Source organism: Chenopodium album, chromosome 23, assembly GCF_948465745.1.
Source record: "Chenopodium album chromosome 23, dcCheAlbu1.1, whole genome shotgun sequence".
Taxonomy (NCBI): domain Eukaryota; kingdom Viridiplantae; phylum Streptophyta; class Magnoliopsida; order Caryophyllales; family Amaranthaceae; genus Chenopodium; species Chenopodium album.
The window spans coordinates 37,084,080-37,099,451 of record NC_137856.1 but is presented as its reverse complement, the minus strand read 5'-3'; the positions used below and the strand labels follow the sequence as shown (position 1 = coordinate 37,099,451).

Sequence of the window (15,372 nt, the reverse complement as noted above, 5' to 3'; positions counted from 1 at the left end):
TTTCTCTCATGTATTTCTGCCAACATAAATCAAGAATACTTATTTTTAACTTCACTTGTTTTCGTATACTACTTATAATCATTTTTTGTTATTGCTTAGGTGAACTTATGTTTATGAACTTGATATAAACTTTGACTAAACGAAATGTCAATTTTTGAATAATTTAAAACTTGAATAAGATTATTTTTACTAAAACAAAAGGATTGAAATTCCCAAATACTGAATATGAGATACTAAGGGTTCGTTTGGCATCGTGGTTTTCTGTTTTTTGGTTTTTTGTTTTTTAAAAGTGTATTATATATAATATGTCACATAATGAAACAAAAATTATATACACTTATTAAAATCATGATAAATTTGAAAACTAACAACAGAAAAGTGAAAACACCTTTTTCTTGTTCCCTGTTTTTGGTTTTTGGTTTTCAAAAAAACGGAAAACTGAAAACCAAAAATGATGCCAAACAAGCCCTAAACTAATGGTTTTTTTTAAAAAAAAAAAATAAAAAATAATAATAAGCTAAAAATCAATGGTCTAACTAGTAACAGTTGCAAGATTAATAGAGGCCTAATAATTGGTTACAACTTACAATTGTCGAAAAAAGATTAAAAAAAAACAGTGAAATTTGGATAAAATAAATTTAGTGCAGATTACAAACTCGGCTATACAAATTAAATTTTGCTATATATACTCAGTCTCATATTAATAAACTACCCACAGACCCACTAGGTAACTATAGCAAGGTTTAAAGATAAGTAAAAGGTGAACCCCACCCTGGTCTAAATTACAATTTAAGTCACAGAAGATGTAAGCTCCATTTCCTTCCCCTGCTCCAAGCTGGTGCAGAAATAATGTTCACAACAATCATCACTTTGATCTTCTCTGTAAAGGCCAACTTCTGTAAAACTTCGAATATCCGCTTAGTCTCAGCACAACCAAAAATGCAACAGAATGATTGAGCTCTGAGATAGAACATTCATTGAATTTCAAGTGCCTGTGTAAGCAACTTAGCAACCTCATGTCACTGCAGGAGGGATTATTTTGCAGACTTCTGCAGTGAAACCACAATCCATCAATGTAAGCAACCATGCTCGCTGTTGTTCAGAGAGTCGATCTCTAGGGCCTTTGACTTCAACAAGTTTCGCTTCACCCTTGTACTCTCCATGAAAGCGCCATAACAGTAGATCAGGCATTCCACTAGTCCAACTACGGTAATCCTGAGCCAAAAGCCAGCAAAGATTTGCTAGGCAAGGCCCACCAATGCATGTAACAGCTGCACGAAGCTCGGAAAGTGAATTCCTTTCCCAATTAACACCCCTGCAAAGAGTTCCAAAATGCAACTCCCACGACATTATGACTTTTATGAGGATAGCCTCAGCCATACCCTCATAAAAATCTTTTGCAAGTGAAGTTCAATAATACTCTTTCTGGCAACATAGAAATTGTCACTGTCCATATCTAAAGGTGCATTCTGCAAACAAATAAAACTTATTTAATCAAGCACCTTAATACTTTCAAAACGTGGCTGATCAAGGGAAAAAAAAAATGTTGTAAAGCGGTCAATTTTTGTAAGAAAAAATTTAAAAATTCCAGATTTCATAAGATATTAAGATGTAATTCCAAAACTCAAATTTATGCCACATAACTCGCAATTTGGCTCTACTCCTTTCAATTACAACTAAAAACAAGAGTATGAATTTGTTATACCTGAAATTTAGTGCGGAAGGTATTTGGTACATCTGAAAAAATTACATCCCACATAAGAAGACCATAAATAGTCAGCCAAATGCCACTCTCTGTATGGACACCCTGCCAGCCACCACCTTCTCCAGCATAGAACTGTAAAGCAAGCTCTTCTACTCCACATTGCTCACCATCTTCGCCATAAAATCTGCTCTTCATTCCTACTTTTCCAGTCAGTGGTCTTCCTTGGATATGGACCTATGTAGATAGATAATGCTTCAAGTTCAAATTCTTTTAATTTTAAGCTCTTAAAATAACAACTATTAAAATCTCTATACAGCTACCTCAGTGATCTTTCTTTTGACAGAAGCAGCATAGCCGGGGACTTTCCACCGCCTTGGTGGCTTACTCAAGCGTATGACCCGCCTCTGCAATGCCATTCTTGAGCCAGCACGAACCCAAGGGTCCAGTATCCCATCTTCTGCAACACAGAGACTCTCTTCAATACAGCCCATGTGCTCTAAATCAACTGACAATCTTAACGTCCAGTATCCCCTTCTTCCATCAGAAGCACAACTGTTGAGCAACAGCTTCAATAATTTGATGGCGTCTTGGTACCTATAAATAAAGTTCAATTCAGCTATATCACCTTCTAAAAGAATCACAAAACATCATAACTGGCATACAACTGTCTACCTTGGACATTATGTCATACAGATATATCATAGAAGACCTGATTGCAGCACTAAATTTCTACTCAGCAAATTAAGAAAGTACAACATGCAGAAAAAATCCAAAGGACTTGCATATAACTGAATGAGTAAAATTAAACGGAAAAAATAAAGGAAAAATTGACATTTGCTACCAGCAAAAGAACTGTGTGTCACATTTGCTACCTGTTAATTTTTTTTTATTTTATTTTGCTACCACCCAAATCTCTAAAATATTTACTACCTCCGGTTCAATTTAGTCGCAACAAAGGACATGTTTGCGGAAACCAAGGCAAAAGATTGAAAACATGATTATGGAATAATAAGGGTATATGCTTAACTATTAATCCAACCCAAAAAAAAGAAAAAACAAATTTAACCTTAATTAAATTAAATAACCCACCAGCATCAACACCACCAAGCATCACCCAAACCACCCACCACCACCACCCAGCATCACCGAAACTACCCACCACCACCCAGTACCGAACCCAGCACCGCCGACGCAACACCACCACCCCACTCACCCATCAACCCGTCGACCCACCACCACCACCCCACGCACCCAGCAACCCACGAACCCAGCCACCCCACACTACCACCACCCCACGAACCAAACCGCCGATCTGCAACCCACGAATCAAACCTACGAAACCAAACCCACTACCGCCGCCGATCTGAAACCCACGAAACCAAACCACCGATTGCAACCCACGAATCAAACCCACGAAACCAAACCACCGATCTGCAACCCACGAATCAAACCCACTGCCGCCACCGATCTAAAACCCACGAAACCAAACCGCCGATCTGCAACCCACGAATCAAACCGACAAACCAAACCCACGACGCCGCCGATCTACAACCCTCGCCGCTCGTAACACCATGAAGCCACCATGAAAATGGGGTTGGAGGAGGAGAGAGAAAATTAAATGGGATGAGAGTTTAATTAATTAAGATTGGTGTTTAATCTAATAAAATCAGATTTATAATTTGATAAGGGTGTTAAAAAAAAAAGTAAGGGTATGTTGGTCATTTACCATCCAAAAATATACTAAAAAAATGAAAGAAACAAGTTTGTTGCGAGTAAATTGAACCACCCAAAAAAGGAAATTGTTGCGAGTAAATTGAACCGGAGGTAGTATTTCACTACCAAATGACTTACGCCGTTACTATTTCCGTTAATTGGGTTTAGCAACCGTTCAACCACCCCTCCACCTCCATGCCACCCCCTCCCCCTGCCGGCGCGAACCCACCCCCTTCCTACGCAGCCAACCTCCTTCCCTTTCCCCGTTCTTGCTGCCCTGACCCCCACCCCGAACCAAAACCAACCCATTTTCCCCACCGGGATCGCCCCCCAGCCCCGTTCCCCCCACTGAAATCAACCCCCCTCCCCTTCCCTTACCCTTTTCGGCCATCCCTAACTAAACCACCACCACAAAACAAATTTTAGGGTTTCGCTTATGGTGGTTTTGGGGTGGTGGTTTAGGGTTAGGGATGGCCGAAAAGGGTAGGGGAAAGGGAGAGGGTCGATTTCGGTGAGGGGAACGGGGCTGGGGTGCCGATTCCGGTGGGGGAAAGGAGAAAAGGGGGTGGTTTTGGTTCGGGGTGGGGGTCGGGAACGCAAGAACGGGGAAAGGGAAGGGGGTTGGCTGCGTAGGGTGGGGGAAAGGGAGGGCGGTGAATTCGCACTGGCGCCGGCCGCCGGTAGGGGGGGAGGGGATGCAGTGAGGTGGAGGGGTGGCTGGGTTACTTTTTTTTTGGAATAAACTTAACGGATCCTTAACGGATTCCGTTAAGTGGTAGTGAAATTTTAATATTTGATTTTAGGTGATAACAAAATAAAATTAAAAATTAAACGGGTAGCAAATGTATCACAAGGTACTTCCGCTGGTAGTAAATGTCAATTTTTCCAAAAATAAAATAAAATCTGAATCTTAAGTTCATGAATGGAAGTCTTCTTCACCCTTCAACAATTTAAATAAATATTCCCTACACACTATGTTACTCGGACTCTTCATTTCACCTCACGTACCAGTGTCGGACCCTCGACACTCGGACATGGGTATGACACCCGGACACTTCACTTTTAGTTCAAAATCATGGAATTTTTTCACAAAATAGCCGAGTTGGACGCTTGGACACGTACCCATGTTGGACATGGGTACCCGAGTCCAAGTAAAAGAGATAGTATCATCACAATTTACATAAATACTGTAAAATCCTCATGATCTGAAACAGCTAAGGGTTTGGTCTAGATATCTAGCTTAAGTCTTCAGTTGAATACCAAAGTATTCCTTGTCAGGATTTTCATCTTCATGTTGAAATTAAAAATAATAAATCAATGGTTAGGTTCTCTCTGAACACCAACCAATCACTAATTAATTATCTTTCGTTTTACTTGGGTGTAAAATACAACAAATATAAAATTGACTTTGCTCTAGGAAATTCTAGCTTAATAATACAAATACTCACCAGCCAATTACTACAGCTCACAAGGGTAGGAAGGGTCTTTCAAATCATGACATGAAGTAGCCACCTTTTTCTTTCTTGAATGGAAGCTCAAAATGCTAGAAATACTATATTAAGAAACTACCCTTGCAACACATCAAGAGGATGCAATAATAGATCTAGGTCAACCAAAAAATTATTAAATCTAGTCTTTGAATGTTTGGCTCGTATCTGTCCACACAGCATATCTCTTACTATGTAGTCATCAGAAGTCAAATAACTTTAGGAGCATTCATCAGGAAATCATCCAATCTTTAGAAAGATTCATCAATCATGCTCCAACATCTATACCTTGCCTCTACACTTGAGGAGAGTATTAACATAATGAACATTTATGGAGCACACATCTATGCATTTACATGATAGTAATATAATAACACAATTCATCAGACAATATAGTGTAATAGACTAACTTGGAGGGGTAGTATAGGTATTCTAGTTTTATTAGTTTATTAGGGTTAATAGTCCTTAGTATAAATAGAAAGGTAAGAGAAAGAAATAGATAGGCAGAATGTTATTATTTTAGAGAGTTCTTGGAGAGTGATGGCCTAAAGCCATTAACGAGTGTACGCAAGCTTTAAGCTTTTCTATCCAAAACAACCTTCCGTCCATTTTATTTAATCGCACCACGCTAGTTCGTTGCATATAGCAGATAGCAGGCCAAAAATAACACTGGACTATCATCACAGGCCTAGAATAATTTTGCATTGAAATGACAAAAATAGAACCCACCTTATTTTATCCAGGTAACAAAGGAAGCTATTCTTCTTGTAATTCTTTTTCATAAGCAATGACAGAATAGAATATAGAAAAAATTGTGATTATGACAATGTGAATGTTAATGATAAGTATCATCCACTAAAACTATGGGATTAACCAGGATAAGGAGAATAACTATTAAATCAGCAGGCATCAAAGCAAATATTTTCAAAAAATTTTAATAAATAGAAGGAAACAATGAGTACCTTTTTGAGTATTTTCAAGATCTCACACAGCTCATTCACTGTAAGAATGTGCAAAAGTTCTTCCAGAACATTGTCAATAACTTCACTCTTATAGCCAAAAGAACAAACATAGGATGCTTCTGTTGGACAATATCATACAACAGATCCACCATTCAATCTTGATAGCCAGAAATACACATCTCACAAGCACATGCTGACATGAAAATTTACCTGACAACTCATTAACTGCTTGTTGGTAATCCAATATTTCTGGATATGTAAGACTAGATATGCGAAACCATGGTCCTGAAAGAAAAATTATATTAAAAATTCCATATAGGAATAACTAGTTTGCACTTTGCAGAATGTCATTTATTCATGCATCACAACTGCATCTCCCAATGTCAATTAAGTATTCTTTTGAAGCATTAAAAGTAAGCCAAGGGAGTGATGCGGAAAAAAGAAAAAAAGAAAAAAAACACCTTTTATTCTTTGTATGTTTTATCATTATCTGATTATTTGAAGATAAGAAAAATAACCTAAGAGTGTAGCCCCAGAACGCTGTAGAGGGAACTTTATAAAAATATGATACAAGAAAAACACCAATGCAACTGAAAACACAATATTCAACTACTTTCAGAAATTTTTTTGGCTCTGGCAATTTTCAATGCAACAGACATAAACATAACAGAAACCACAGAAGACAAAATAATATGTATACAATCAAAATAAGATGTATCAAAACATCTCCATCAAAGCACACATTGACACTATCAGTTTGTTTCACTAGGAGTCTGCTTTCCAACATGTATGTATGAACATATGGTAAAACCTGGTTTTGACGGCAACTTCCATACTATCCAAAGGTTATATGTATGTGGTGGAGAATTTCACCAAACATGCAAATGCAATTATTTGTTTACATTTTGTGAATTCTATGAAATTTGAAAGATGCCAAGATGGTGACATGAATGGAACCTTTTCTTGTGTAGAGTCATACAAAAAGTCTTTGGCTGTCATCTGACATTGAGCTGAAAGAATCTGGTAACAATGAACCATTATTTCAAAACGATCAAGTGATACAAATATGAAATAGCTGTTAAATATGGAGGTTGAGCTGAGTGTAAAAGGGAATAGCCTACCTAAGAATAACTTCTCAGCATCTGTGAAAAGACAAAGGTTTCCCCTTAAAGCCTTTTCAATCATGAGCCTAAAATTCTGCTGGTACTTTATGGGGCTCTGTGGACATATCTCACCAGACTTCATCAGACGAAAAATATTTATACATGATGAATTCAACATAGGTATGTCATCCTTTGCCACTTCGTTACAAGATGATGTATTTAGGCACATCATCTCAATGGGCACAATATCCAGGGAATTTTTCGGGACTAAAGTGATGGCTCCCTGCAGCATTACATATGACAAACATAGTAGTTATCATATTGAGACCAAAGAACAATTAAAAGATACTGCCAAGTGCCAACAATGGAATTAGAAAAAACTTCAGTTTATCATAGGCATTTCTAGTACATAACAAGCTTCTAAACAGTGTTTGCACAACACCAACAACATCTTTTGCTTAGAACTTTGGCAAAAAAAAAAAAAAAAAAAAAAAAAAATACACACTACCTAGAAAATGTCCCCATTTGCGAAATTTCCACCATTCTTATCTTCCTTCTTAAGATCATATTAATCACGGCGTTATTGATGATTTTTAAATTTGAGCAAATTTAGTGACAGAAATTGGTGTTCAGGGCAAAAGAATGCAATTTTTGTCTAGGCCAAAAACATGACCATTGAAATCAAGAACAGCACTTGGGAGCAATCTTCATTGAAGATACATTTTGAAAAGTTAGATGCTAAACTTGAAAAAAAAAAAATAAAAAAAGAACTTAATATAAAAGAAAAAAGGTTTATACAGCAATAGCCAAAATGAATGAAAAATAAAAAAGCCAACTTAGCAAGCAAGATATTAAATTCATGGTATAAGCAAAGAAGATGATTGTTTGTGTCCCTGAAAAGGGGGAGGGTAGGATTGGGAAACAGAAGAAAATAAAGAAGAAAAACATTTGATAGATTAGTAACAAACTACCTTGAAATTGATCTGATACTTGTCAATCAAAGGAGACATATGCTGAGCTAATTCCCGAGGAAGAAAACCTAGGACTGTTCCACTGCCGGAATCTGGAGAAACAACCTGGCCTCAGTGGACCATACAGTCTATACCAAAATTAGCAACATAACAAGCTTAACAAAGAAGAAAACTGAGATAGTAGGTATAAACCTTGATAGCATTAGGATCTTTAATGTTGGTAGGGTCTCTGAGAAAATAAATGCTAGCTCCAGAAATAATTTCTGCTGCATCTACATACTTACGACCCACAATGCATGTCTTAAAAACCATCCCAGATAGCTCACTAAGAATTCCTTCCATATCAAAGTTTGATGCTCCAGATTCAAGGTCCACAGAATAAGTATCAACCATGTCATTTATACTATCATCAACAATGTTTAAACTATCTTCCTGTTGTGAAATAGAATCTAAAGCTAACGATGACTTCAATGAGGTTCCATCATCAGGTCCACTGATTTCACATTGACTTATGGCACAAGTTGCTTTATCATTGCTAATGCTGGCCAACTGGGGAATATCATTCTTCATGGGTTCACTGTCTTGAATCACATTAGTTTCAGCAAGAACCCCCTCATCCACACACTTATTATCTTTGAGTTTCGAGCAGAAGCTGAACTGAAGAAGAGTCCTTTGACTCAGCTTTCGTTTTGTGCCTCTGACAAGACACATATCTGAAGTGATCAATGAAAAGTTAGAACGGATTGCACTATTACAAACAAGTCTAAGCCAAATGAAGTACTAGAAACTACATATCTATTAAGAAGAATTACGGTACTTTTGTGAAAAAGAAAGAAAAAAGATTTGAGCCATACTCTGTATCTAATAACTCATTAGTCATGACAAAGCCATACTCCCAACATATATGTTAGGAGAGCAAATGACACAACTCTATTCTTACCAGTGTATGGTGTGAATGTATTTGACTACTTCAATGAAGAACAGACAGAATAATAATTGACTTTAGTGGTTATTGTAGACAAAGAATAGCATTGAATATAATAAGTAAGATTGCACGTGTATTAGCGATAATAGCAGCAGGATCAAAATGCAAAGATGGATTCAATACAAGAAGTAGAGCTCATTAAGGATGTCATCCTCTTAATCACAGTGACATTGGGTATTTGGATTATAGATATTATCATTTGACTTCTTTATCATGCCCATACATTGATCTTCACTACTAGCATTCAAATTTGAAGGAAAAGACAAGCGAAAAAGCTTGTTTCCACTTGTAATCTTTCAACCTTTTAGGAAACCGCCGCTCCAAGACCTTACACTAATCAATTGTCAAGATGAATTCGGCAACCTCAACAAAAGTTGCATCTTTGCCAATGCCAACTAAAACTAGTAAACATATCAACCAACTCAACAACAGCTCAATTGTATTAAGTTTGTAACTATATTCCATCAAATTCAAATCTGACAACACCAATTAGTTGCAACAAAATCCTATAAACAACATTTTCTAACCAATACCATAATCAAATAAACCAAACTTTCAGCCAAATTACAAATCATAAACTTCAATGTTCAACAAATAATGAGATAATTTAGTAAAAATTGAAACTCAAATTAGACTAACCAAGATGTAAATTAAAGGAGCGATCGTCGCCGCGAATCTGAATGCTACAAACTGGACAAGTAACAAATTCATTACCAGAAGTTACGGCTTCTGAATCATTGTCGATTTTCTTCGATTCCGCCTTTGTAATTGCAGAGTCATTAATTATAAACTTTTCATCATTTTCGACTTTCAGATATTTCGACGATGATGAGGAAGAAGAAGAGAGGATGCGAGAGAGATTAGGGAGAAATCTCCTTCGTTTTCCGATGATTCTTTTCAGGCTTTCTCTTCCTCTTAGCATTTTTTTTCCCAGAAATTTGGGGAAATGTGATTAGCGTAGGATTAGGGTTTTAGAAAATTTGCCCAAATTTTGAAATTGGAATAAATATTGGGGACGATTCGCACCGTACCTTTGGAATGTTTGGATATTCACCCTCTTCCCGCCATTTTTTGAGGGGATTTAAGTATTTAACTCCTCATTTCCAATAATAGCCTCCTCTTCCCCGAAATAAACCCTTTCATCTTTCCTCTTCCCGTCAAAAAAAAAAAGTTGTAACAAACTTATAAACTTATAATTTTACAAATTTGATTAGGATTGTTATTTGATGATTGGATAATGGGAGGAAAAGAAAAAGGTTGCACCCTGCTATTCCGGTATAATTTTACACTCGAATGTATAATAGAAATTGTATGAGACAAGTTTTGTCAATTGTAATTATTATTGAACAAAAAACTTTTTGTAGAAGTTTAAATAAAGTAAGTTGATACCGAAATATTAGTCAAAGATTCATAACTATGTTGAGATGAGTGAAATACGTATGAGTCATGGGTTAAAAGTGCCGAGAAGGTGGGTATTGGGGACATGGGCATTGGTGATATGGATGTAGGCAAGCCATACTCTAGTATAGGCTCTAAAATTCCGGTATCTTGTCTTCTTTGGAAGAGGTGGTAGGTTTATCCACCAGTACAAGGAATCCAAGGAGGGCTATTAGCATCTTGCCTAAGGGTCTGTTCTCATTGACTGAACTCAGCTGAACTGAGCTGAACTGAACTGAGCTGAACTGAACTAAACTAAACTGAGCTGAACTGAACTGAACTGAGCTGAACTGAACTGAACTGAGCTGAACTGAACTGAGCTGAACTGAACTGAGCTGAACTGAACTAAATATTTTATAAGAGAAGGAAATCAGGAGCTGAACTGAACTGAGCTGAGCTGAACTGAACTGAATTTCAACACATGAGAACAGGCCCTAACTCACTTCTCTAGGTTGCTCAAGGGAAAGGAAGAAGCACAGCCGCAAAGGAAGGCACCTCTGGAAGAGACGTGGACCTTGAGTACCACAAATGTAGGCTATGTTGCTAATTTGCTATTTACACATACTCGAGTCCTAAAATGTAGTCTCCCTTTTGTGTATATTATTGTCTACATTTCATACTCCTTCCCGTTAAAGAAAAAGGCCAACATCACAGCCTCTGAATTTAGTCATTACAAATTTACAGTTAGATCTTAAGGTGGATATGCTGTCGCCTGTCGGCCTTGTGACGGCTTTGGCTGCTGGAAATTTGTCTCATTCACCGCAGCCAGCACTTTTGCCCCTGGTAAGGTTACTTTCATACAAGTGGAATATATGAAAAATGGTTCCATTAGTGCATCATTAATATGCTTGATGTGATTGTACTTATTAAAAAGAGATGTTTATCTGGCTGGTAACTTCTTAATATATGTTTATTGATTCATGTTTCTGATTATGTGATGTTTTATGTAGCTTAATATATCAATTAATTATGGAGTTTCTATACGTTACAATATTACATAACATCACTGTATCAAAAATATTCTATATGCTGATTTGGTATGCTTAAGGAGTTAAGGGTGATATTTGTATGGGTTTTATGGTTGCGAACCTTCACATTATAGTCTCTCTATAGGAATTAGAAAATATGATAAGTAGTTTGGCATCATTTGTGCTAGTTAGTTGAGATTCATTCATTAGAAATTAAAACAATCATCTTCTCCCGAAGAGAGAAGGCTGTGGGTGTGGGGAGAGGTTCCTCCACCTTATAATGTCAAAATGAGGCTGCGATGGATTGAAATATTTCTTGACCTATGCTATGAAAGTATGAAACTGCTCTTTTGCATATTTCCTCTTTACCTAGGAATATACAGATGTGGTAGTTATCACAATTCAGTGAAATCACTTTTGAAGACTCAAGAGTGTAGTAGTAGTGGTTGTTGTGGAGACAAAAGATTGCTGCCGCTAAGTTGAAAACTTTTGAACTTTAGGGTATATACTTCAAGGCAACTTATACGATGTATGTGCCTTTTTACTAGCACTTGATTCTGATTTGAAATTCTGTTTTTTGTTGATGCAGGTCCCTTCTACATTAGGTCCTATAATTGTAATCTCTTGGCTCAGAAATGAGCTGCTAGAGCTGTGGGAAGGTTCACTACCAAATTTGAATGAAAAAGTTCATTCAGTTGAAGTATGATTACGAGTACTTGAATCCATTTCAGAGTATATACGATTATTCAGATTAAGGGCTTGGTAAATGTAAAGATACTTTTGGCACGAGTAATGCTTTTGTTTTAGCTTCTTAGAAACACCGCCTGTTGTATGGAAAGAGATAGATTACCTCTTATCAATGAAATTGTTGAATTAATTCTTCATTAAGTCCACTATTATCCTTGTAATTCATGGGAAATTCTGCATAATGTTTGATTATTAAACACTTAAGAGTTATGACATTGACTTTTATTTATTTATTTTTTTAATTTATGGGTCATTTGGGTCGTGCCATATGTTGATGTTGAACCCAATCCCCGCTCTTCAAATTATCCCTTCATCTATCAAAGATTAAGATCCCCATATACTCCTCCATGAGGACTGAAGAGCTACAATTAGGTGACTGAGAAGCATCAAGGAAATCACGGTTATATTTGGCCTTCATTACCTTCCTCAACATAGACTCCTTAGCACGAACAAGGTGCCACGCTTGGGGATGGATGGAGGAAAAACAAAAACCAAAATGTAAAGTTTTCTTTACTTGGGGATGGAGGGAATACATAAATGGTACAATAGGAATCAAGGAATTATAAAATACTTATTTAAAAAAAATCCATTGGAATAAACTGAATTTCCAGCATTTAACTTTTGAGAAGACATTAGAGATCATAAACATTACGTCAGAATATGCAACCAATGTCTACATAATTTTAGAACATGAGAGTTGAATCAGATTTACATAAGCCAATTACAAGCAGCAGTTGTTGAGACTGCAGAATTCAGCGAGCACGACGCGGGCGAGGATGTAAAGAGCCGAGACGAAAGATACGTTCAGAAAGAAATCCATGGGATGGATGCTTAATGGTTTCGCATGACGAACATCCAGCAGATTCATTACCTGTTTGAGGAGCAAAAAGAGGCTGTAAATAATTGAGGGTAGAAATTCTGAAGTTGTGATTGTCAATAAATTATTTGCGAGGCTTACTTAAAAGAGCACACATACTAGAAATAACTTACAAGAAGCAATGCAGCAGGAGGCTAGGGTCTTTTTTTACCTTTTAAGATTCGACAATGAGTTACTGAATTATACGGTGGATCTTTGATACCACGAAGCTCGGCAAAGAAGAGCTTGGTTGGAGAATCCTCATCGCCATCAGAAGTCCTTTGTTCCTTAGCAGTGAAGTTGCAGTGGACCCAAATTCCATTGCATAACATCGCATTGCTAGCCAAGGCATCTACAAGCTGATAGTTTTTCCGCTGCAGATTACAAAATGCAAGTGCAGAAATTAAAGAGTGTATGTACAGTAACATGATTTTAAGCAGAAAAGAAAGAGAAAGGATATACTTCTGGTAAATAAAGTATACAAGTACATACGTATTTCTTATTGTAGAATTCCAAAGCATGTTCAGCAGCCTCAACATTTTGACGCTTAAGCTCCTCTGTGAAGTCTCTTTTTGGATAACTTTTTTTTTTTGAAAGAACACAAAGGAGCAGAAGTATTAATATGTGGCATCCAACTCCGCAAGTTAAACATTAGTTTCCAAAATTATTAAAAAAAAAAAAAAACAATAAATCTTCTTCATTATATCTAATTTTATACGGGAAAAGGGAGCTATTTACAAGTTACAAGGTCGATTGAGTATTTGTGTTATTGAAAAAACAGGTACAAGTCCAAAAAAACCCACATATTGTACTTGCACATCAATGCTTGTGACAAGGCAGAATGGTGAAACGAATAGCCAAACAACTACAATGGTCGGGGGGTGTATTCGTGTATAAAAAAGATTGAGGGTAGGCTAATTACAAGTTATAAGGTCGGTTCTTGATCTTGGTAAGGCGGAATGGTGAAATGCAAAAAAACACAACAACTAGAATGCTAGCAAAATTATTATGATGAGCTGGATAACATAACCAATAAGGATAACTAATTGTCTGTGTTACAGTCAATAATGAATTCAGTCTAAACTAAACAATTTGCAAGATTTCTCACAACAAAGAGGGTTGAATGTTAAAATAGAGACAAGTAATCAAGTATGGCACACTATGAATTCCCAAAATTACTGCAACACAGAAGATGAATACATCAATTGATACCATATTAATTGCTCAATTTGTTAATAAATTCTCTTTAAATTCATAAACATCCAAACCCTAAATTCTCTCAATCTCAATTGAAATTCTTCAAAATCAAACAACAACAAAACAAATAAGGAGTTGCGGGTCAGAAAACCTACGTGTATTCAATTTCCCCTCTAATTGGAGACCGGGGACCTCCCCACGCATCGTAGTCGTCCTCAGAATTTCTGACAATTGCAACCAATTTCAATGTGTTAATCATCTAATTGACAAATTCATATATATATATATGGTTCTAAATTTTTCCAAAAATTAAAAAGCAGGAAAATAAATTACTCTTGTTCATTCAAAGATTTGAATTTCTTAGTTGTTTCCTGCGAATCAGAAAGTGCAGAAACTCTCTTCATTCTCAGCGTCTCCTTGATTCTGTTGTAGGAAGAGATAGATTGATCAACAGTTAATTCAAAATCAAAAACCCTAAAAAGTATATCAAAATAACACACACCATTCAATTGAGATACTGAAAATTGAAGAGAATTCAAAGAAACAATTTGAAGAAAATCGACATACCCAAAATTCCTTTCCAAGTTTTAACCCTAACTAATCTTCCAGATTTCCCTCAATAAAAAAAAAATCTTCCAGATACCCTGAATAATACAATACATACGGTATATATAATGTCCGTAAGTCGGTTCGTGGTGCCTTGTACGGTTATACCAGTATTTCTTACGAGTAGTTCTTACAATATGGGCTCCGAAATTGGGCTGGATTATTTGTCAACCTTTCATTTATGCCATCAAATGTACACGAACTTTTAAATAAAACGGCATCCGTTATAAAGTGACAATGAAAGGCGCAAAAGTTACTCTGATATATATAAGAGTTATATATGCTTCATTGATAAATTTGACAAAAGTGATACTAAATTTGACAAAAGTGACACTAAATTTGACAAAAGTGAACTCGATGTACAGTAAGGCCTTGTTCTTTTACGTTGAAGTTCAGTTCAACTCAGTTCAGTATAGTTTAGTTCAGTTCAGTTCAGCTCAACTCCTAATTTCCTTCTCTTATAAACTATTCAGTTCAATTTAGTTCAGCTGAGTTCAGTCAATGAGAACAGATCCTAAATTACTGAAAACCGGGTGTATACAAAAGTGATTTTAATCTATAACCGCGGAGTACAGGAGTATATATACTTCGTACTCCGTATTTTTTATTGGCAATAGCTTACGAGTGTCACGGGA

General features: G+C 36.5%; 1 protein-coding gene and 1 pseudogene across 3 annotated transcripts; both read right to left on the bottom strand.

The window, feature by feature from the left end:
* Positions 1–332: 332 nt before the first annotated feature.
* On the bottom strand, positions 333–9,848 carry LOC145607551 (fanconi-associated nuclease 1 homolog; annotated as a pseudogene). Its single transcript, XR_014105581.1, has 11 exons — positions 9,566–9,848; positions 8,134–8,654; positions 7,942–8,046; positions 6,989–7,253; positions 6,825–6,887; positions 6,078–6,152; positions 5,868–5,986; positions 2,415–2,493; positions 2,026–2,333; positions 1,706–1,939; positions 333–1,469 (listed from the first exon to the last, which is right to left on the bottom strand). The product of XR_014105581.1 is annotated as a fanconi-associated nuclease 1 homolog (transcript).
* A 2,782-nt stretch (positions 9,849–12,630) lies between these two features.
* LOC145609054 (uncharacterized) lies at positions 12,631–14,826 on the bottom strand. Of its 2 annotated transcripts, none has more exons than XM_081664625.1 (6): positions 14,699–14,826; positions 14,465–14,554; positions 14,287–14,355; positions 13,427–13,514; positions 13,107–13,308; positions 12,631–12,949 (listed from the first exon to the last, which is right to left on the bottom strand). In XM_081664625.1, the coding sequence occupies exons 2-6, from the start codon at positions 14,533–14,535 to the stop codon at positions 12,831–12,833; spliced, it is 549 nt and encodes a 182-aa protein (XP_081520751.1). In that variant the 5' UTR covers positions 14,536–14,554; positions 14,699–14,826; the 3' UTR covers positions 12,631–12,830. The 2 variants fall into 2 exon arrangements, with proteins under 2 accessions (XP_081520751.1, XP_081520752.1); XM_081664626.1 differs by having other exon boundaries at positions 14,634–14,762.
* Positions 14,827–15,372: the final 546 nt, after the last annotated feature.

What these genes read in the sequence shown, in the direction of transcription:
- LOC145609054 (XM_081664625.1), bottom strand. Translation starts at nt 14,535, where the DNA reads ATGAAGAGAGTTTCTGCACTTTCTGATTCGCAGGAAACAACTAAGAAA. An exon ending in AATTCTACAATAAGAAATAC is followed by an intron (nt 13,309 to 13,426) that starts GTATGTACTTGT and finishes TGTAATCTGCAG; the next exon opens with CGGAAAAACTATCAGCTTGT. An exon ending in TCATTGTCGAATCTTAAAAG is followed by an intron (nt 12,950 to 13,106) that starts GTAAAAAAAGAC and finishes CTCCTCAAACAG; the next exon opens with GTAATGAATCTGCTGGATGT.